At 45.2% G+C, this 24,415-nt stretch overlaps 1 protein-coding gene and 1 non-coding gene across 4 annotated transcripts in view; both read right to left on the bottom strand.

Moving 5' to 3' along the window:
- LOC129387908 (uncharacterized) overlaps positions 1–24,415 on the bottom strand; it is a 37,118-nt gene that overhangs the window by 8,112 nt on the left and 4,591 nt on the right. For all 3 annotated transcript variants that reach the window (XM_072284967.1, XM_055077663.2, XM_055077664.2), the window contains exons 2-6: positions 15,811–16,048; positions 11,320–11,453; positions 10,797–10,975; positions 2,418–2,486; positions 2,112–2,317 (exon numbers count right to left, since the gene is read on the bottom strand). In XM_072284967.1, the coding sequence (XP_072141068.1) occupies positions 2,422–2,486; positions 10,797–10,975; positions 11,320–11,453; positions 15,811–16,048 (616 nt within the window). In that variant the 3' untranslated portion in view covers positions 2,112–2,317; positions 2,418–2,421. The remainder of the gene's footprint in view (positions 1–2,111; positions 2,318–2,417; positions 2,487–10,796; positions 10,976–11,319; positions 11,454–15,810; positions 16,049–24,415) is intronic.
- LOC126546507 (U2 spliceosomal RNA) lies at positions 20,684–20,867 on the bottom strand. The gene has a single exon (XR_007602613.1). It is a non-coding gene; the product is annotated as a U2 spliceosomal RNA (small nuclear RNA).

The following is a 24,415-nucleotide window of genomic DNA, read 5'->3' as shown; positions in this document are numbered from 1 at the left end:
ATTTTATGGCAATGAAACTTCGAGCGCAGCAAAAGATGGAGGAAAGGTCAGACAACACAAGTTCTCACTCTAGACTGATTTTCACTGCATGCATGCTCAGTAAGAAATCACAAGCATGCAGTAAAAATCGGTTGTAAGTGCTTGTGTTGTGTGTCTCTTTCTTCATCTTTTGCTGCACTCTAATGTTCATTACTACACTGAAACACCACCTGGCCCACCTACCCAAAATGTTTAGGTGCCCTTTTATGTGGCAAGAAAAAATGAACTTTGTAACAATGAATATACTTTCAGATATTAAAATACTTTCAGATCTTACTGCAGGCCCTAGTGACTAACAAGTTGCACATGTGTATGCTAATAGAAAATGGAATTGTATAATACATTTAAACCTCTACATAATAAAATGAATATAATCAATTATCGGATACTATAATAAACCAAACCTAAGATTTTTCTCCCCAATACCGGCAGTTACCAATGTCTGCTTGTAATTACTCTTGAATATGAGAAACGTATGTTCGTGTTGGGTGCAACTTTGCTACGAGGTAGGACTGTATCAAGCAATAGTCGCACAATAAAATTGTTCTGCTTGATTTGTTTAGCTATGCTTACAACAAGAGCATTTATTTAACATGAGGCGAGATATTATCAACCATGATGGTTATGTTGTTGTGGGCAATGTTGCTTCAAGAAAATCAACAATAACTTTTGGAAAGTTTGTTAAGTAGTACACAGCAGTGTGCGTCTAATCATTCATGCAAACATACTCAAATGCGCACGAATGTACTTGCGTGTCGTGCAGCACGATAAAAGGGTGTCATTTTTCCATTCCCCTCGCTTCTGCGAAGGCAGTGCCGTTTGTAAAAGTTAACTTTCATTACATCACAATATTCATGGAAAGAAAGCACAAACGCCTATAAATTATTTTTGAACAAAAAGTGCAGTGCAGTTAATAATGTCTAACTTACATCAATCTGTCATCATGTAACAGTTCCTTTGCCCATGCCCCCATTTCGCCAGAAAAAGGGCCACTGTTGCAATTACACCACAAATATAAGCAATGCCCCGCGTGAGTACCCTATCAGCTGTACAGAAAGACTTCCATTCACATATTCCACACTATGTTCTGTACTGCAGCATATTCCTGTTTGCTTTAATGCATCCTCAAACAGTTTTCATTTCTTTCTGCTATGTCAGATTCCTGTGGGAAAAGATATCCAATTTGAGTGGTCATGTACCATATGAAATTGTTAAATGGACACTAAAGGCAAATACTAAGTCGATGTGGACTGTTTAAATAACATTCCAGAAACTTAGTGTTTAGTGGTACTCCCGACAGACGGGAGTACCAAGCCAAGACAGAGTGGTGAATTCGCTACTGCAGCTGCTTTTTGGTCAAATGGCGCAGGCCGTTCGGGCATCCCGCAACATCACATGGAAGTTGAATTCTCTGCTACTTGCAGTGTGTGCGAGTTTTGTGAGCTAGCAAAACCAGCACAGCACTACAGTATAACAAAACTACTGAAACACGAAAGCACGGGCGGCGTGTAATCGAGCGAAAACGAAACCTTTCGACTGCCACCGTCGTTGTGAAGGGCAATTGCAACGAGTTCTTTTCTCTAAAAATGAAATAGAACTGGACAAGAAGCATTTTATTTCATCTTATAATACCATACAAGGATGTTTTTTTTCAGCGAGTGCTTGAGTACTAGTGACATAATTTAAATGAGGAGTGCCTTCGTCATCGGGCAAGTAGTTGAATGTCCCGGAGGAGTCTCTGATCATGTCCTGCATTTACCGGAATTTCTCTATTATTAAGGCTCTGTACGCGATAATATTGACACTTTAGAAATTCTATAGCAGTAATCTACTACTTTAGCTAGACTTAATGTTTGCCTTTAGTGTCCCTTTAAGCACTGCAAACATAAACTCCCTAAACTGCTTCAAAAGTGAACTCGTTCAACAGGTATAAAAAAAAAAAGTACAAAAATATTCTAGTTTGACACCTTGCTTCATTACACCCTGAAGCGTAGCAGAACTGCCTCTCCACTGGTACGCGATTTGCAATGACTAAGAGTGGAAGGAATTCTGCATGAAAACACGCATCGCACCTCTTTCTGGCTGCAGTTGCTGGCTGAACTGCTTGTTGTGAACTGAGTGGCAGCAGTTGCTGGCTGCTGCTGAGTGAACTGAGTGGCCGTGCAGTTAAATGCCACGTTCTCCGACTGCATCTCCCTGGAGATCCACTCGTGAAGGAGCTCCACATGTATCGACTGCGTAGTGGCCTCACCAAAGCAGCAGGTCGACTTGATGGGATCTGTACAACAGAAATTTGAACTCATGATGAAAAGACTTCACATAGACAGGTCCTGAAACCGCACTTATGCTCGGTAATGTTCTGCAACAAAGGGGGTCACCTCTTCATAGCCCAGATGGCCCTGGCTGAGGTGGCAGCTCCCGCAGGTGCCTAGGGCTGGCAGCGTCACCTGGGAAAAATTACACGGAAGCCTAGTTATTGAGTTCACATTTCACACTAATGAGTGTTCCACTAAGCAGCAGCAAACAAGGATAAGTGGAAGTAACGAGCCCAAAACATGCTTCTAAGTTACGAGAATAAGAGCACAGGTCACTAGCATTAACTGCATCCACACTAAGTTTTGTGTTACATTCACCACCATGACCATAAGTGGCACTCACTAAGACTCATAGGACCAAACCTTGTGTACGTATATATATACCCAAGAATGTCGATTTGGAAACAGCCGTTGCTACAGCTCAATGGTAGAGCCTCGCGCACATAATGCAGATAACAAGGGTTCGGTTCCTACTGACGGCAAGTTGCTTTTTCCTCCATTTTCATTCCCATTACCTAATCATTTCTACATTACAACTAAAACAAATTATTTCGCCCATGCTTTCGTTGGCTCCATCTTTTCACAACTGACAAAAATTGGGCACCTTGGTTTCCCACCTTCTCGTTCAGCACGTGCACAAGTGAATGGGTTTGCATTAAAGGGTCTCTGAAACAGTTTTTATCGTATGCCTAGACAGAGGGCACCTCTCAAGGAATGCTTTCTCACAAGAGTTATATGTCAGCACAATATAAAACAAATACAAGTGGTTAAACCATTACCCTCTTAAGCCGCATTGTCTCAAGCCGCAACATTTACACCGTGCGACCATCGTTACTTCCCACCTCCTTCATGCAGTGACACAAATGTCTGCTTCTGGTTGATTTAAACTGAGTGTTCCTGCATCTTTTTTCTATGCAGTTTTTCTTGTTAAGCCTGGGTGACATGGAGTGAACCTTCAGGAAACTTGGCGTGGCGGATAGATACGCGCCAGCACGATGTGCAATGTTCACTGGCTTGTGCTACGAGGCAAAATAAGAGACGAAGCCCGCAAGGTGCTCGCCACATTGGTGCAAGCGTATATCCAATGAACAAACTACAATATAGCTGTTTATGGTGCTCCTTTGGCTCAACAATTGTCTGGCAGGTCAAATTAAACAAGATGCATAAAGTATGTCGAAATACGCAACTGATTCATTTGGCAGTATTTGCCAGAAACTAGCACACTCCCGAATCAAGCCCGCTTTCTATGTGTCTAAATTAGCAGACTAAGGTAGAAATTACATTAAAGCTCTTGAACAAAGTAGAGATCTAATGTGCACCTAATATTTTAGGAAGAAAGAAAGTCACAGTTTTGCTCAATAGGCAAAGCACTGATTGTAATAGCAAATTAGTAGATAGCTATACGAAGCAAGGATAGTAGTTCTATCGTCTGTATAATCTTGTAAACATTTGCTTACTAACTGACTTAACGATGATATAATATGTAAGCGCGACTGAACGAGGATGTAGGAACACACACACAGAGACAGCGCTGTTTCTGTGTGCGATTCTTTCGACATCCTCATTCAGTTGCGCTTCAACATTGTATCATGAATTCAAACCAACTAGCCCGCCACCGTGTTTTAGCTAAATTAACAAGCACAATGTCACATGCTCATGGGTATAAACATGAACACATCTCGCTTGATGAGTGCAGAAACTGGCTGTCAAAATGCTGGAGTGAGGAATCGTGGCAGCAGCAGTGATCGAATTGACTTTCGTGCATCTCTCGCTTCAACGTGAACAAGATGTCAAAAGCACAGCGCATACGAAGCTACTGGCACTGCGCGCATTGCAAACATGGCAGATCTCTTTTAAGATGAAGTCCGTGTGGGTGTGCACTTTGGCCTGGTGACGTCGCATGATGCCCGAACGGTTCACGCCACTTGACCAAAAGCAGCTGCACCGGTGAATCTACCACTCTGTGTTAGTTTCGGTTTCTCCATGGCTGCATGTTTGCATTCCGTGCCAAAAAAAAAACAAAAAAAGCAGTACGACCGTCTGTCGGACCCTGTTTTACTCATCAACGGCAGCAAAGGATAGTGATGGCGTATGCAACGTCACCACTCTGCAGTAGGGTGGTAGGAGACTTGAATTGCGATAAAGGTATTTGGACCCTTCAGATGCACCTTTCTCGTAAGCTAAGCCTTTTCTCGGCATGAAACAAGCGTTGCGAGGTTTCTGGAATAGTGTTTAAGCAGTCCACGTCAACTTCCACGTCCACGTCAAGTGTCACCCATCTACGCCTTGAGCAAGGGTTTACTTAAGGCAGTCTCGCGCCCATGTTAGGCAGAACCGTTCAAGACTCAAATAGAGTCACAACCATGTACCAACGAAGTGAATACATTCTTTTCTACATTTTTTTTCATTATCACAAAGCCCGCCTTCATCATCATCTCCCAGTTCTTGTGGTGAAGACACACCTCACCCAGTCGAGATCGTATCGACGCTTTCGCACAGAGCGCTTAAATGTGCCTCTTAATGATCAGGACTTACACCACTGGCTAAAAAAAAAAAAAAATTAAATTATGGGGTTTTACGTGCCAAAACCACTTTCTGATTATGAGGCACGCCGTAGTGGAGGACTCCGGAAATTTTGACCACCTGGGGTTCTTTAACGTGCACCTAAATCTAAGTACACGGGTGTTTTCGCATTTCGCCCCCATCGAAATGCGGCCGCCGTGGCCGGGATTCGATCCCGCGACCTCGTGCTCAGCAGCCCAACACCATAGCCACTGAGCAACCACGGCGGGTTACACCACTGGCTGCTTTACACAAATGTCAAAATCGTTTCAGGCTCCCTTTAATCTAGGGCTCATGCCGGATTATGCCATATATGTAAACTGCTAAGGCCCCACACAGGCCACTGCTTTCTTGTACTAGTTAACTAGAACGTAATTTTTACAACCATGAGAGGATGAATAGGTTAAGTGCAGCCTAGTGCTTTCATAGTGCAAAAGTGCTCCTGGGAGAGGTGAATGGGGCTGCTCAAGGTTCACTCCTTTGCCTGAAAGCAAACTGATATATTTAGAGAAAGCTATATTCATCTGAGTGAGAGCGATCAATGTTCAGATGTGTCAGAGTTTGTCGTGTGCGTATCATGGCCACGCACGCTTATATCGCCTTCCGTTTCTCTACCACGGGATGCGCTTTAAAACCACGGCGCTGTAATTTTGCTTCAGAGACTTTCCTTCCCTCCCTTCTTCTCCACCCTTAAACTGGCTCTCTTAACTACTACACACAGAACAAAGCAACAGCGCGCGCATTAGATCCCATAGATGAGATGAATATTTACAATTAGTATTAGGGTTATAATTATATTCGAGTGCTGATTGGTGTGCTATCGTTTGTTACCGAAGCTTTCCCTCAAGTCTAAATATTTTAAGGCAGTTGTCGTGTGCGTATCATGGCTACGCACGCTTATATCGCATTCCGTTTCTCTACCACGGGTGCGCTTTAAAACCACGGCGCTGCAGTTTTTGCTTTTCTTTTCTTTCTTCTTCTCCGCCCTTAAACTGGCTCTCTTAACTATACTACACGCAGAGACAAAGCAACAGCGCGCGCATGCGATCCCATAGATGAGATGAATATATATATATATATACATATAGAAAACTATCAGTCATAGCTCTCGTAGTATAGCCCTCTGGGCCGTTTCCTTCTTTTTTTTTTCGAAAGTAGTCCTATTAGGGTTATTATAATTACACGAAGGTATTTCGCCCTCATCAGCAGCAGTCCTTGGTATAATTATTCTGGCGGCTAGCTTCCCACGCTATGCGTGCCGCCATCGCACCTGGTTAAGCTTTTCCTAGACGCTAGAGTTATGCTTTGTCCGCGCAACCTTGAGCGATCGGAAAGCGCGTTTCCCCCTCTTGGCCGGCGGAGAAGGGATGCTTCGTTCCGGCCGCGAAGCTCTCCACATCTCTGTAAGGTGCCTTGGGGTGGTCCCGTGCTGAAGATGCCCTCTCGGTGAGCGCATATTTCCCCCTCATCTTTTAAGAGGTTCATTACATACAACCATTTGTCTCGCAAACCAGATTTTTTTCATGGGAATTTTCCACGTCTCAGTAATTTCTCTCGTCGTATTCGAGTGCTGATTGCCGTGTTATAGTTTGTTTACGAAGCTTCCCTCAAGTCTAAATATCTTAAGGCAGTTTTCCTAGCCTCTAAAGCCGCTCGAGTTCGCTCTTCTCCTCGAGCGGCCATTTTTCCTAGAAAGTATGCCTTCCAACCACTCGGAATCAGCAAAAACCGACTATCGCGGACAACATGAGTCTCTTTCCACGTAAGTGTGAGCCTTGGAGCAGGAGCTGTGGCGCTTGAAAGTAGCCTGGGGCCTGACGAACCAACCGACTGAGCTATCTTTCCGGGCAACATCGAAGGGTCACGAGTTCAAATCACCTGTTATGTTCCTTTTTTTTTCGCCCCATTTCTTTTTTTTTCTTTCTTTTAATGCCTTGTCCTTTATTTTATCACTGTACGGGAACCCTCCTAAAAAAAAAAAAAAGAACGATATATATCTTCAAATATGTATGGCCTCACACTCACATGTGCAGGTCATAAATACCAGGTTCTGTAGCCGAGTGCCATCCATGCGGTATAACCGAGCTCAGATTGGTCCACCTTGACTGACCAAATAGGGCACCACTGTAGGTTAAATGAGGCGTACAACTCCTGCGGGACCCGCCGTGGTTGCTCAGTGGTTATGGTGTTAGACTGCTGAGCACGAGGTCGCGGGATCGGACCCCGACCACGGCGGCCGCATTTCGATGGGGGTGAAATGCGAAAACACCCGTGTACTTAGAATTAGGTGCACGTTAAAGAACCCCAGGTGGTCGAAATTTTCGGAGTCCTCCACTACGGCGTGCATAATCAGAAAGTGGTTTTGTCACGTACAACCCCATAAATTAAATTTTAATTTAACTCCTACGGGGACGGTAGAGTATCCGTCTCCAGTGCAAGAGGACCATGATTCAAATCACGGTGCCGCGCTATTCTCCACCGGAAAAAAAAAAAAAAAAAAAAAACGTGTGTTGAGAAAATTGCACAAACAGGCCTGGAGTGCGGCCTGATCCCGGTGACCAGAACCGGTAACGCACTCTCTCACCAGAGCAGGATTGGCCACCCTGGTGCAGTACTTGGCCACAACCTCCTATATGAATACAACAATCGAACCCCGGCCCTCAGTCCCCAGCAGCCGCGAAGCAACTGACCACGGCGGCGGTCAGATCTGTGACGCTGCAGAGGGTGCTAAGAATACCTGGCTCCGGACAGGCCGCCATTGGAATCTGAACCTGGCAACGTTTAACGTTAGAACGCTATCTAGTGAGGCGAGTCTAGCAGTGTTATTGGAGGAATTAGAGGGTAGTAAATGGGATATAATAGGGCTCAGTGAGGTTAGGAGGACAAAAGAAGCATATACAGTGCTAAAAAGCGGGCATGTACTGTGTTACCGGGGCTTAGCGGAGAGACGAGAACTAGGAGTCGGATTCCTGATTAATAAGGAAATAGCTGGTAACATACAGGAATTCTATAGCATTAACGAGAGGGTGGCATGTCTTGTTGTGAAACTTAATAAGAGGTACAAAATGAAGGTTGTACAGGTCTACGCTCCTACATCTAGTCATGATGACCAGGAAGTCGAAAGCTTTTATGAAGACGTAGAATCGGCGATGAGTAAAGTCAAAACAAAATACACTATACTGATGGGCGACTTCAATGCCAGGGTAGGCAAGAAGCAGGCTGGAGACAAGTCAGTGGGGGAATATGGCATAGGCTCTAGGAATAGCAGAGGAGAATTATTAGTAGAGTTTGCAGAACAGAATAATATGCGGATAATGAATACCTTTTTCCGCAAGCGGGTTAGCCGAAAGTGGACGTGGAGGAGCCCGAATGGTGAGACTAGAAATGAAATCGACTTCATACTCTGCGCGAACCCTGGCATCATTCAAGATGTAGACGTGCTCGGCAAGGTACGCTGCAGTGACCACAGGATGGTAAGAACTCGAATTAGCCTAGACTTGAGGAGGGAACGAAAGAAACTGGTACACAAGAAGCCAATCAATGAGTTAGCGGTAAGAGGGAAACTAGAGGAATTCCGGATCAAACTACAGAACAGGTATTCGGCTTTAACTCAGGAAGAGGACCTTAGTGTTGAAGCAATGAACGACAACCTCATGGGCATCATTAAGGAGTGCGCAATAGAAGTCGGTGGTAACGCCATTAGACAGGAAACCAGTAAGCTATCGCAGGAGACGAAAGATCTGATCAAGAAACGCCAATGTATGAAAGCCTCTAATCCTACAGCTAGAATAGAACTGGCAGAACTTTCTAAGTTAATCAACAAGCGTAAGACAGCGGACATCAGGAACTATAATATGGATAGAATTGAACAGGCTCTCAGGAACGGAGGAAGCCTAAAAACAGTGAAGAAGAAACTAGGAATAGGCAAGAACCAGATGTGTGCGTTAAGAGACAAAGCCGGCAATATCGTTACTAATATGGATGAGATAGTTCAAGTGGCTGAGGAGTTCTATAGAGATTTATACAGTACCAGTGGCACCCACGACGATAGTGGAAGAGAGAATAGCCTAGAGGAATTCGAAATCTCACAGGTAACGCCAGAAGAAGTAAAGAAAGCCTTAGGAGCTATGCAAAGGGGGAAGGCAGCTGGGGAGGATCAGGTAACAGCAGATTTTTTGAAGGATGGTGGTCAGATTGTTCTAGAGAAACTGGCCACCCTGTATACGCAATGCCTCATAACCTCGAGCGTACCGGAATCTTGGAAGAACGCAAACATAATCCTAATCCATAAGAAAGGAAACGCCAAAGACTTGAAAAATTATAGACCGATCAGCTTACTGTCCGTTGCCTACAAAGTATTTACTAAGGTAATCGCAAATAGAATCAGGAACACCTTAGACTTCTGTCAACCAAAGGACCAGGCAGGATTCCGTAAAGGCTACTCAACAATAGACCATATTCACACTATCAATCAAGTGATAGAGAAATGTGCAGAATATAACCAACCCTTATATATAGCTTTCATTGATTACGAGAAAGCGTTTGATTCAGTCGAAACCTCAGCAGTCATGGAGGCATTACGGAATCAGGGTGTAGATGAGCCATATGTAAAAATACTGGAAGATATCTATAGCGGCTCCACAGCCACCGTAGTCCTCCACAAAGAAAGCAACAAAATCCCTATAAAGAAAGGCGTCAGACAGGGAGATACGATATCTCCAATGCTATTCACAGCATGTTTACAGGAGGTATTCAGAGGCCTGGAGTGGGAAGAATTGGGGATAAAAGTTGATGGAGAATACCTTAGCAACTTGCGATTCGCTGATGATATTGCCTTGCTTAGTAACTCAGGAGACCAATTGCAATGCATGCTCACTGACCTGGAGAGGCAAAGCGGAAGGGTGGGTCTGAAAATTAATCTGCAGAAAACTAAAGTACTGTTTAACAGTCGCGGAAGAGAACAGCAGTTTACGATAGGTAGCGAAACACTGGAAGTGGTAAGGGAATACATCTACTTAGGGCAGGTAGTGACCACGGATCCGGATCATGAGACTGAAATAACCAGAAGAATAAGAATGGGTTGGGGTGCGTTGGGCAGGCATTCTCAAATCATGAACAGTAGGTTGCCACTATCCCTCAAAAGGAAAGTGCACAACAGCTGTGTGTTACCAGTACTCACATATGGGGCAGAAACCTGGAGGCTTACGAAAAGGGTTCTGCTGAAATTGAGGACGACGCAACGAGCTATGGAAAGAAGAATGATGGGTGTAACGCTAAGGGATAAGAAAAGAGCAGATTGGGTGAGGCAACAAACGCGGGTAAACGACATCTTAGTTGAAATCAAGAAAAAGAAATGGGCATGGGCCGGACATGTAATGAGGAGGGAAGATAACCGATGGTCACTAAGAGCTACGGACTGGATTCCAAGGGAAGGGAAGCGTAGCAGGGGGCGGCAGAAAGTTAGGTGGGCAGATGACATTAAGACGTTTGCAGGGACAACATGGCCACAATTAGTACATGACCGGGGTAGTTGGAGAAGTATGGGAGAGGCCTTTGCCCTGCAGTGGGCGTAACTAGGCTGATGATGATGATGATGATGATATTCATGTCTGCACAGACTGCAATGCAGTTAATCTTTTTGAGAAGCTTCAAAAGTGAAGTGTTCATGGTCACCACACAGTAAACAACAAAAACCTTACAGCTGTCACTGCGAGCACACTGTTTCTTTACAATTAAATGGAACAGCATTTGGAATGTTATGTATATATGCAAATGCACATGAAATGCTTCATTGAAGATGAAGTAATCAAGTAATGTGCACTGTCATATAAAGTTCACCTAGCTCATCCATAAAAGCTTTATTCTTTTTCTCTTTCTTACCTTTCGACTCATCTGGAGCCTTTATGGATAACACTGCCAACCATCTAAGTTTGGTTTTTGCCATGTCCTTGTAGTCCAATTCTGTGAAGTGCGGCGAGCAGACTCTGTAATAATGTACTACTTCCTTGGGCAACCCTATCAGCTGTGGCCTTTCAGCATACTTTAGGAAAGCTTCCATTCTGTGGGAACAGTAAGTGAAAATGAAAAGTACCAAGGAGATAAAGGGACCACGCAAGACTTAGCTCATTTTGTAGTCTTTCATGGCACATTGCAATTTGTGGTACTTCTACTTTGAGTCTCATAAATGCATTTTTAAATAATGGTGAGTGAAGTTAAAGCTAGATGCCTCAAGTGCTTTATATTCGCTGCTTTTTGATAAAGAATTGTTATAGCACCACCTTGCTCTTCTCAAATCAGCTTTATTATATCAATATATTTGCTGGTAGCTCACTGCAAAGCAGCTACACAGGGCTGCACACTCGATTAGCACAAACAAAAGCCAGGACAAAAACTGCACGCTCACCTGTTGTCTTTAGGAACACGAAATAATCTTCGTGGGCTTGTTTTGGTGCACCAGCGCACAATGCATGATCCATGGTACAGCTTTCGAACAGTTGCACAGCTAGTGGAGCAATCCACACATGTGCCGTCACATTGCTGTAAATATAGAGAATGGTACACTTAGAGGAACAGGACCGACGCCGCTCGGGGTTGGGCGACTTGAATTGTGCTAAAGGTATGCAGACCTTTCAGGTGCGATTTTCCCTTAAAGTATTTTCTTGGCATGAAACAAGCACTGCGATGTTTCTGGAATGATATTTTAACAGTCCAAGTTGACTTAACATTGCCCTTTTAAGTTGTGTCCCAGGAAGTTGGTCCAATGGTATGTTTTGAATCCAGTTCTCTCAAGCCAGCAGAGCAATACGCTACCCATTAGACCATTGACTACCCAGTGACCCAAGTTGGTGAGAAATCATCTAGACACAGACAGACACCCTGTAAAGTGCATCAAAAATCCTAAGTATGCTAATCACATGAATAGTACAAGTGTGCAATGACGATAAAGCTTCCTGGCAGCACTTACGCCATCTACTTGATGAAGTACAAGGTGGCAACTTTAGGGATCTCATTCTTGTTGGTAAGCCTTGGCATTCCACACATGTACGGAGCTGTATGAAGAAAGACGTTAGTTTCTTGATCTAGTCATGAGGAAATTGGCGGGATTCCTGATATGGGTAGAGGTAAAGCTTTGTGCAAGCTAATGACCAAGGCAGAGAGAATAGGAAATGAAAACAATCTTTACAAGAAAGGGCCTCATTTTTTAAACAATCCCGAGCAAGAAGTGACCATTAGATTGCTTTAGTTTATACTAATAGTGGGCTTAGGGGAATAATGAGCTTAAAATGTGCACCTGCAAAACGCTAAATGACCAATGACGTTTAGCATATGCACACTATTTTTGGAAATTTTAATGTTCACTGCTTTACATGGATTACATAAATAGCATGGCACTATGGCAGCACTTGCAGCCGCTCGCTCCGAGCCGAATTGAGGATTTCTGTTGTATAATTAACTTCATTCCTAGCGAATGGGTAAGTAAAATGGCTTTCGCTTAGTCTCACGCTGCTTGAACAACAGAGAATTATGGACAACTTCGCAATTTTCTAGATAGTTTCTCATTTGGAACGCTTCAAGGCCTAACAAGAGAAACTTCTGGGATGGCAGCGGCACATAGGCAAGGTCGACAGCTAGGCATGACAGCTGGCTTGCACTGATTTTGCCGCCGATCAGCCGGCATGGAAAGTATGCAGGAAGCTATGGCTAGTGACACGACAAATACAATGCGATCTTAGTCTTCAGTGTGCTGCTTCTCGTACACACATGCAATGCTTGGTGAATATATAAAGTAAGTTATGTGCACCATGCATGCAAAAATATAAAGCATAATTGAATAGCACTCTTGGGACAACGCTATCAACGTAAACAACGCTATCACACTAAACTAAAACCCACTTCCTGCAAAAGTTTATTTGCAGAAACGGTAACACTCCAGTTCCCGTAACCCTGCAATTACACTCTTAAACTAAAGCTGTCTACCAGCAGGAAATGTGATGCCTAGGAAAGACAGCTGTTGACATCTAGGAATAAAATACCAACAACCAAGGAAAGGCACCGTATTTACTCGATTTTAATGTGCCCTCAGTGGCAATATGCACCTAATTTCTCAAGGCTTAAAATGAAAAATGCCATAACCTTGGATGTTCCTTCACCACATTTTTACGGTAAGAGAAATATAGCGATTTGGTCATTTGAAAAAAAATTTTGCATCCTTGCCACAGTGGAACGGGCATCACTTTTCGCTGTTAGAGGCTTTCTTATCACTATGAACTGATCCTACAGCTGCGCTAAGTCTGGATTCAATTCTGAAAACTATGACAAATTTTCGCACCCACAGTACAAAAAAATAGTATGGCCTCTGAGATCAGTTTTCATTACTCTGAAGTCGCTGCAAGTGTGATTCAGACACCAATTATAGGTCCTGTCCAAAAACTTCTGGTGCTCACAAGGGGGGGCTAGCACCTGCAGTGGGGTAAAAGAGATTGCCTCCGAGGTTGGGAGGTGGGAATCCAGATTGAACGAATGGTGAAAATTGGACACCACATAGTGTGGTATCCATATTGTGGATTTTGTAGCCATTTCTAATGCACGCCATATTTGAGCGAATTTTTCTGAAAAAATTCAGCAGCCATTTCGCATGAAAGGCGAAGTACTGATGGCAATAAGGATTTATTATATGATTACACTAAGTCATGTTCATGGTTTTATTGGCCCTACAAATGGCAGTAGACATTCGCTTACCAACTGAACAAACTTTAAATTACATATGCACGGACAACCGAACAATATTCATCCAATGACTGCGAGCTCTCGCTGTCACATTTCCATGATAAGGAATGCTTGCAGTGAGGAGCGTGCACATTTCTATGAAAGCAAACGATTTGGACTGAGGCTTACATGCACAGTATCTTCGAAACAAGAATACGCAACCTCCGGCACTAGGCATGCAGGAAGACACAGTTCATGAAGCCACCAGCCACCTCGGTTCACCTTTAGCCCTGGCACCAACCAAAGATAACCTCCGACATACAGCATGTGGGCTGTGTATACATTGAGCCGCGTGGCAGGCAGCCATGTGCTCTCTTCTCCAAGCACACACTCAATAACGTGACCTCAATCATTAGGTGCGCATCAAGCTACCATGCTTTTTGGTTCACCATCGCATGCTTGCCCGTGCACCCACAGCATATGGCACATGGGCCACTCAATCTTATCACACTTGGAAGTTATACAGAACGTCAGGGCAAAAATGAAAATTAGCCTGTAGTTTGCCCTCTCAATAAAAAGTGTGCATTATAATCAAGTAGATACTGAAAATGTGGATGGAAATGGCTTCAGATGGAATGAAGCGATCAGGATAATAAATTCATGTGTATAGACTGTTTACAGAGGTCAGTCTTCGGAGTGCAAAAGAGATGGCGCTACTGGCTCCAAGGCCATTTGATGCCTTCCGAGTGTAGCTCAATGTACGAATCACCGCACGAGAGGAATGGGCTTGTCGTACAGCTATTGACTGTACAGAATAACACATATTGTGCATAGAAAACAACGTGCGGCCTTGTACACGAAATTGTCTTCATATCCTGTGTACCGAAGAGAGGAAACAAGTTCGCATATTGTGTAGACAATGCCTTTTAGCAAATAAATGGCTGTTTATCTAGATGAATGAGCATTTTTAAAGATTAGCTACTCAGATTTGAACACAGATGTTCAGCTTCGATGTGAATGCATTATGATTAATGAGCAATTACGAGGATGAGTAAGTTGCTTAACGGGCAGTGTTAATGAATGACAAATATGCTAATGAGAAAAATTAAAATGAATTAAATTATGGGGTTTTACATGCCAAAACCATGATCTGATTAAGATGCACACCATAGCGAGGGATTGCGGAAATTTGGACCACCTGGGGTTCTTTAATGTGCACTTAATCTAAGTACCATGGGTGTTTTTGCATTTCACCGCCATCGAAATGCGGCCGCCGTGGCCAGCATACCATTAACAATGGTCTTTCTCACCACAGCGTGCATCGAGGGAAGCTGTGCACACTGAGAAAACAAAAGTTCTCTTGCTGTTTTATTAAAATTTTATCATACAGGAAGTACTCAATGGTTCTCTGGCACACCATGGCACAGCACTTGCCTGCCATCTGAATGTGGTTATCATACTTTGGAAACTTCACCCAGTTTGCGGTATGTCTAAGTCTGCCTTCAGCTCACTTCTTTCATACCAGCTAGGGTCACTGGGTAATCCATAGTCTAACAGGCAGAGCATCAGGCTGCAGTGCTGAGGAAACTAGGTTCAAAATCAACTGTTGGACTAACTTGGGTCACCGGGTTGTACCACTGGGTATCTGCCGCTCTTCAACAAACCTCTTTGATGCCAACCTGGGATACTGGGTATGTTCCACTGGGTATCTCCTGCTCTACAATGAATCTCTTTGATGACTACTTGGGTAACTAACTGGGTATGCACCATTGGGTATGACAACCACAAAAGATTTCAAAATTCTCTGGTGTTGCGAGGAATCGAACCAGTCAGATATATTTGCACAATCCTGCCTGAATACATTCAGACACATGCCACAACTGGAGTTTGCAGCACCACCTGGCGCTGCCGCTGCGCATTCAGAGGGAGGCATGAGGGGGTAGCGCAACTGCAGTACATGTGACGACAAACAATTTGTCATTGGTTTCAGCCAGAAGCAGTTTTACCAGCCTTTAGTAATCATTGGCCCAAGTAGCGTGAAACACGCAGTATACTGCAACAAAGTGCAATAATAGAAGAATGCAATAAATATAAGGAAGTAATTTTGGCTCTTGCTTCAGCTTTAGTATACCAAGGTTCGAGTGTATTCACCTTAGGTCTCTTATTTGAGACAAATTTGAGCACTTACCAAGAAGCTCAGGCAAATGAGTGTCACTGTCCTTGGATTCAACGAGATCTGTGGTTTCTGTCCACATGTGCACCTTGACAGCAACAGGTGACGTCTGGGTTGATTTGGACACGTCGATGATTCTTGGTGTCTCAACTGCAACATCCACACTGCTGCTGAACAGCCATGAGGCTTCAGTCTGCACAGGTTTTGTTGACTTCCCATGAGTGCAGCATGAGGCAGGTTCCTTTTTTCTCTCCTGAATGAGCAAATGAAAAGCGTGGGTAAAGAGAAACTGGTTATACAGTGTGCTGCCATATCCTGCACATAAGGTAAACACAGCTTATTAACGTGACCAATTTCAACTGACAGTGGTGTCTGAAGGGCAGCTCATCTCAACAAATGTCAGCATTCTCAGTTGGCGATCAAGCCAACAAATTACAAAGATGCCTGCTTCGAATGAAAAGAGCATATTACGAGGGATACTCAGGCAGATTTGTTAATCGCAAACACTTTTAGAATGCCAAGAGACGAACGCACACAAAGCATGGCATCTAGATCACTGGTTCCAACAAGGGATTTCGTGTGAACAGGAGCTAGGATAGCTTGCATCCACACAAAACTCCGGTCACTGGCTCCATTTAACAGCACGTAGCTGTTATTGCCAAGATTCGTGCAAAGCTGCTCTGTGTAGCTTCACCAGACATCTCTTGACTTCACTGCCAACACTCTGTGCCACTGACCCGCTTTTGAATTCCCTTGGCCACCATCACACACACTGTCACCCTCCTTACCACAATGCCCCTGCCTACTTAGTTGTTCTCTGCTCTACTGTACGGTTCTCGCATCAGCGTGGCTGCGAGTTCCAGTCACATCTTCTATGACCTCAGCTACCACTATGACTTGTTCCTCTCCATAAGGGTCATTACCTTAAGGTGACCCCTTGGAATATCTTTTCTGGAAAGTGGGTAACACGTTGAAATTATTACAATGCCTTTCAAAGAATACATTCCCAAATATATGTCAACTATTAACTAAAATGCAACAGGCTAGAAATAAGTTTTTCACAGAAACTATACCCGACTTTACTAACAATGATAAAAAAAAATTAGAACCCCTCCCCTACCGGGAAGCGACATTACAATTTCTAGTAAGTACGGCGGGGCGGGGCACTTCAGGAGGCGCCAAACATTTGTGCATATGCACAAGTAAAAGCAGGTGCGAGAGAGAAAATGCAGCGAGTTTTTGCTCCTTGAATATATGACTCTGCCTAGGCACTATGGAGAAGTTTCTTAGCATGTGTGGTATGTGTTTGCCCCTAGGCATGCCGGCATTGTGGAGTGCGGTCGAGTTTGTTTACACTCGGACGCTGGCATGGTGAAAAAGGTGAAGCAGCGGGCGCTGATGCCCCATTTGGCGACCGCTGTGTCGGACAGACTGTCTCGCACCTGCGGCGCTCGTGCTAAGTCAGTCGTTCAGGATCATACCTTTGTCGTGCCTTACGGCAATGTACCTTGACAATAACTTCACACGTTTCCATGGGAGCTGTAGGGACTGTAGTAGAGGTCGGGCTGCACATATTGAAAATCTAGAAGGCAGAGCGCTTTAGCAACCACGGTTGAACGCGAATGGCTGAAAGGCCACCGTTGACGCTCAACGCCCCTGCAACCGTTATGAGAATATGTCGCACTACCCTAACGCTTGTACACTAACTCAAGCTGACATTAGACTAACCAAACGTGGCTGACACGCAAAGACAATAATCCTCGCAGTGTAACCACTGTGAGAATATGCCATGCCACCCTAACGCCTTTTGCACAACGTAAGCTAACCTAGTGCTAACCAGACGTTAACCTAACCTAGTGCTAACCTAACCTAACGTGGCCAAGATGCAAATAATTCGCACAACGTAACCACTGTGAGAATACGCCACGAGACCCTAACACCTTTTACTCTAACCTAAACTAACGTGGGCGAGACGCAAAGCCAATAATCCTCACGGTGTGACATCAGGCAATGATGTTCAACCGCGGTTGCTAAGGTGCTGTGCGCTTATTTCACTCAAAGAGGACCAGTCAAAATGCTCCTGAAAAGTCGTGAATAGCAGCATACAAAAAGCCTGCCAAGAGAGCTAAGATACTGCACCAGGAGAGCAGGCTTGGCTTCTACTACAACCCCTACTGCTCCCGCAGAAAAATCAGTTTTTTTTTTTTAAGGCAGAGCGCCATAAGGGGCAAGGTCTGTCAGACATAACGTCAGACACAGCAATCACCAAATGGGGCATCCATGCCCACTGGTTCACTGTACTGGCAGCTAGCATCGGAGCGAAAACAAACTAGACCCCACTCCGGAATGACGGCATGCCTAGGGGACAAATGCATACAACAAGAGCAAATCAAGTTCTCCTACATAATACCTAGACAAACTTGATATGCAAGGGGGCAAAAGCTCCTATATTTTCTCTCTAGCACCTGCTCTCACTCGCGCGTGTGCAGAAACGCCTGGCGCTTCCGGAAGTGCCTCAGGAAATGCCTTGCCCCCCCCCTGTACTTGCTATCAATTGTAAAAATGCTACTGGGAACAGGGGTGCACGCGAAGCTTGTCCAACCCTAGGAGAGGGGTTGGTTAGTTTGTTGAGCATTTGAGACACATTAATGAGACATGGTCGTTTGTGGATGAGAAATGGTGGATTCGCCTGGTGAACACGAGCATGTTCATGGGCCCGCTCCCGCTGCTGTTCCTTCAATGCAGCCTGCTGTTCGGCATAACGAACCAAATGCGGCCTCCCCATATGACTGCCGATACATATTAAAAAGACATATGCGTTGGAATCGATCCGTCGCACCGAGGAAGAGTCACATTGGGTCGTGCACACTACCATCACCGCCACTGGCTTCCACTGTTTGAGCACTTGTCGATGATTCCCGCTGCCAGCATCTAGCTTCGTTTTCACACTTGCGGACTTCTGGGTTTGCTTCTCGATACGCAGCCTTCGCCTGTGCTTCGGCAGCCCTGACCTCGGGATCCAAGCGTCGTTGTCATTTTGATTCCCTGTGAGCCTGTCGAACCACTGGATTGGCCCGCCGTTCTCTTTCTCTCTCGGCACACCTAGCCCAACCTCCGGCTGGGCCCGCCGTTGTCATTCCGCTTCTGCTTGTCGAACTTCTTCATCGGCCTGGCATTCGCATTTGGCTTCCGCTTTGCCTTGACGAAACTCGGGATTACTTTGGAGAGCTTGTGCACGTTCACGAGCCCGCTCTCACTGTTGTTCTTTGTAGGCAATTCTCGCACATAACGAACAACATGGAAATGTTTGTTTGGTTTTCCATAGAGTTGTAGCAACATCGGCAACGAGGAAGAAGAGGAGAATGGCGGTTGGATAGGGACAGGCCATTTTCTAGGAAGTGAAGTGGGTGTGTGGCTTAGATCACAAGCGGCCGGCGCAAGGTAGACGGGGAGATTTTATCCGCCGAGGAATGACCATCGACAAGGGCCCTTCTGCTCAGAACAATTATACTGCCATTTAATGCGGCTCATCATTATCACTGATTTTGCACACCTTGGAATCTCCCCGGCCACCTCGCGCAGTTTGCGGATGGAAGATGGCGGTGGAAAAGCTTGTATGGCCTGGACTTTTAACAGCAGGGGATGGGTGCCATTCTTTGTCAACACGGTAAACGATTTCAACTCCCAACACCACAACCCAAACTCCTCAAAGTATCATTCCAGCTACCTGCATGGCTCTGTCACTGACTCAATGCAAAAAAAATCTGCTTAAGACGAACTGCCTCAGACGTGCTCTTCGGTTAAGATGAACATGCGGAGTGACCGCCACCGATCCTGCAGGCTAGGGCACCTGGATGCGCCAAGCCTGGGGGTGCACACATCAAGGCACCCTGTTAGAGGCCTGCGGCGCACATCGCTCATGGACAGAGGCAAAAACAAGAAGAAGAAACAAAAAGAGACAGTGACGTTTCACTTTATGAACGTGAGTGACGCACAAGCCTATGGGTGCTATAGCGCACACAAAGCCATCGGCCCTTGGTACGCCTGGACTGTCCGTATCGCAGATTGTATTCAAGACAGGACTCACGCAGCCATGCCATAGGCAGCCGCCACTGGAGTAGAATGTCTCTTTCATTCGCGTACTAACTAAATTGACAAGCATGGTGTCGGAACAAAGGCAAACATGAACATCATACTTGATGACCGCGGATGTCTGCTGTCAAAATGCTGGCGTGAGGAATCGTGGCAGCAGCAGCGAGCAAAGTGACCTTCGCACTCTCAATCACTTCAACGCAAACTGAGCGACGAGCAGCGCACGCTAAGATACAGGCCATCGGCCCACCTAGACTGTGTCCTCAAAGCAGATTGCTTTCAAAATAAAGCCCGCACATGGCCGAAGTACAGCCCCTCCTCCCTCCCTTCCCTCCCCGGTGCCGTGCGCATGACAGAAGACGGCATGCTTCCCCACCCCCATTTCCTCGTTTGCGCCCGCAAAATTGAGCTGCCATCATCAGCTCACCGTCACACGCTTTCAATCGCACGCAAAGCATATGGTGCGTAACCTGGTAAGTATATCGCAAACAAAACCTGTAGCAACTGCCAGTGGAGGTCAACCCAGCGCGCCTCCGCTTACCTTCTTCCTTCACAACGCTTTGCCTTGTTTCTCCTTCCCCACTTCACTCAAAGTCACCTAGACTTTCATCTAGGTTTTGTTGCTTTGCGATGCGCTCCTTCATATTTACGCTAGCTTGGAGCCTGCACTGATGACCTGTGAGCCAGAAGCTTGTTCGAACTCCCTAGTGAACATTTACAGCGAAGATGTATATGGCTAGCTTCTGATGAAAAATGTGTCCACGGGCAAGAGCCGTGTAGATCGAGAATTTCTCCCCATACATGGGCTGATCCCAAAGATTGTGCAATACCGGGCCAACCCGTGACGAGGGTGAAGCAGGCTATAAGCACTCCGCCGACTTGCAAAAATAAGTTTAATATCTTAGATCCAGATACAACCTGTATTGGATATTAAGCCGATAAGAACAGATGCCACACATTGAGCCACATCGGCCATGTCTACATTCATACTGGTGTTCCAAGTGCCTGCTTATCTCCTTTCCTTTCCTTCCGCTCTCCCGTAGTGGTGGTCCCATAAGTGTGCTGCCCGCCAGGACCACAAGGCAAAAAGAAATGCGAACCGTCCATGTCCCCCCAATCCCACAAGCTTGGAACGTTTCATCAGAGCAATGGCCAGGTTTCAGAGGGACATTGTGGAGAACCAATATTATGTGGCCTGTGTTGTGTGCGACCGCTTGTGGTTTTCGAGTGACCTCACAACCATTACTGCGCTGCGAGACGTCGTCCAATGTACGATCGCCTTGACTACAGCGCGGTGAGTTGCATGTCTGTTCTAGGTACGTGCCGGGATTTGTTTGTAAAAGGTGTCGTGCCATGTTTTACAACAATACATGGACATGTATACTCCCCAGTGCCTCATCATCTTCCGAGGCTCAACATTATGGAAAAAAAATTATGGGGTTTTACGTGCCAAAACCACTTTCTGATTATGAGGCGCGCCGTAGTGGAGGACTCCGGAAATTTCGACCACCTGGGGTTCTTCAATGTGCACCTAAATCTAAGTACACAGGTGTCTTCGTATTTCGCCCCCACCGAAATGCGGCTGCCATGGCCTCAACGTCATGGAGGTGCAACTAGTCACGCCTCGCCTTCCATTTACGTGTATACGGTGTTTGACGCACGGCAATGATCAGTTCGCCATTAAGGAGCCCACATACACAGCTTCGCTGGTCATCTACCTTCTCAGAATGGAATGACATTACATTTTTTTTTCCAGCAGCAAAAGGCACAGGATTTTTAAGGTCATTAGGCGAGGTGACATCAATTGTGGCTGCTCGCAGATTTGCACAGAAGTACCAAACATCCATCACGGACAAGATGAAACCAAGCAGGAGTACCACTTGACAATTTTCTATTAAATTCAGCTAAATAAATTCTTTTTCTTTTTCCCCCGTTGTAAGCCTACTACATTTAAAGTTTTGAAGTAAGATATTTGGATGCATCTGGTCATGTTGCCAATTATTCTGACAAGACAAACAAGTTTCCATGGTCCCTTCTAGTTCCTCTTAAAGGGAGTCTACTGTGTAATGAGTGCAATGAAAGAAATAGTGCGATTTACTCAAAATTAGCACGAAATTACAAAGGAAACCCACATGGGTTTCACAGAAAGAAAAGTTAGCCTTGGTCGGGCAATCAAACCCGAGACCAGTGCCTTTCCAAGGCATTTACTCTACCATTTAACCAAACTAGGAGGTTAGCATATTGCGCAGTAATGCAAAATTAAGCTGAAACCACAGTGTGAGAGAGTAGTTTAGGTGAGAGAACGCCCGCACCCAGCGCCCTGTCATAACATTCTACTTTTGGAGGTAGCCGACAGATGGCGCGACCAAGTTTTCCCCACACCGGCGCGAGCTATATACGTTGCGTTGGGCCTGTACTTCCTTGAACTGCGTGGTTAACTGGCCTTAAGATTTCCTCTTCTGGTATTCTACTTTGGGGATGTAAAGCGTCCTTTATTTACACAAAAACATTTCACCTCTTTTAAACAAAGCATCAAAATCAGTATACGAGGGCCTAGCGCGACGTGGCGTTGATGGCATGCATATGCGTTTAATTAAACACTGTCTTTTATTTCGCATTGCAGGCTTCGTACTAACTCTGCCAGTTATTAGATATTGCTGAACATTACCCTGTGCAAGGAAAAGACCCATACCAATGCCGAAAAGATACACGGGCGCATCGCCTCAGATGTTAGCGCAATATTACGATAACATGAATTATATCCATACTTGCCCCGCAAAGATCATGAAGACGCTTCACTGCATGAAAGTCAAAGCTCTTAGAAATTTATTGAATAATTCTGACAGAAGCACAAGTCCGGAAACAACTGGTTAATGTGGGAGAATAAAGTGAGGGAAAACATGGCACGACAAAGCAAATTTCAGCGCTCATGCAGTCGCTTCGAACCACGGGCTCACACAACTTTTGACAATTTTCGCAAGTCCTGGCTCTTTTTGTCTTTCTGGCTTTTCAGCTGCCTGCAGTATTGACGCATACGCAAGCACACGTAGTAGTGGATCTGTTTCACAAGCATGTCTTCTTTGTGAAGACTGCATAGAAATCTAAACTGGAACTTTTCCAGAATGGTATCAATTGTCCTATCGAACGCATGCCTGTCACTCGCATATTTTTCAAACTTCTGCTCACAGTATTTGAAGAGATCAAAAAGATGCATATTGGGGTGCATCAGCCTGCCTCTCGTTTTTAAATTCACCAGGTCGGCTTCAGGCACGTTTGCGATCCCTTTTGTTCTTTCAAGTACCTCCTCGCAAATCGTACAGGAGGCCTCATTTGCGAGTTTTCTTGAGCAAAAGCAGTCTACAACGTCTGCGTTGCAGTCGTTTAGCTCAAATGTGTCATCACATTCCCAGCTGCCTTCTTCGATCAGCCCATCAAGCTTCTGCTTCAATTCTTGCAGTTTATTTGGCTGCTCCATACCGGAACTCTGATATATCTCCCTTAAATCCGCCATAGTAACAACGGCAGCCTGACTGTTATTAGGCGCTGCACAGTTTCCAAACTGCGGAGGTTTTAACAAAGAATACATGCTTAGCATGCGGTATAACTGCAAGAATGTGGGAAAGGTCGGATGTTCCTTTTGACCTCCCGCCTGTCTGATTATTCCGAAAAAGCGTTCCGAGGGGTCCTGGTTCATTTTGGTCGACAACACGTACTTGAAACCGCAGTCTTTTAGAAGGTAGGTAGAAAGTTGTTGTACAGATTTCAGCGTAACGCGCCAACTTTCGGCAGTCAACTGGGTCAAAAAGAGGTCTTTTGGAATGTCACCGTTTACAACCTGTTGTTCTCATGTGTCGAGCCATTCAGATGCAGTTTGGAGAGTAGTGAAATCTCTGCTTACTGGTCGAATGCCCTCTCCAGGGTACCAGCGGTTTAGAGCGTCGAACAGGTGGTTCAAAAAAAGTGTAAATTTAGCGGTCGGTTTCGCATCAGCCAACCTTAGCGCACCTCTGCATGCATAAAACATTTGATTCCTTTGGCAAAAGAATTGCTGAAAAGCTGTGTGGCCAGCTTTACCCTCATCTTCAGCGTGTTCGATGGGTTTACATGGTAGTAAGCAAGCTTGGGGCAGACTCGAAGCGCACCAGTGTTCTTGCTGTCGGCAACAAACACAGCGTCGCAGCACGACCATCTAATAACGTGGCCATCTTTTTTGAGAACTTTCTTGTCGTGCAGATGGTTCCTAATGCACTTAAAGAAATGGGGTGCGTCAGAAAAAACGTATACCTTTCTTGAAGTGTTCGTTGGGTGCTCAAAGCAGTTAACCACTTGTCCGAGTATTCCACTGATGCCGAGCTGTTTCCACATCGCGTGGTTCGTGGAAGCGCCGTTGCACACAACTCCGTCAACAAACAAGCCGGCTTTCTCTAAATGTACGAACACTGAGTCAAGAGCTGAGCAAGGAGCATTCCCTTTGTTGACCCTTTCAATGCAAACACAGCCACCGGCTGTAAATAATTTTCTCTGAAAG

The sequence above is a fragment of the Dermacentor andersoni genome, chromosome 10 (assembly GCF_023375885.2).
Source record: "Dermacentor andersoni chromosome 10, qqDerAnde1_hic_scaffold, whole genome shotgun sequence".
NCBI lineage: Eukaryota > Metazoa > Arthropoda > Arachnida > Ixodida > Ixodidae > Dermacentor > Dermacentor andersoni.
The sequence above is the reverse complement of the archived record's forward strand: the minus strand, read 5'-3'. Positions and strand labels throughout refer to the sequence as shown.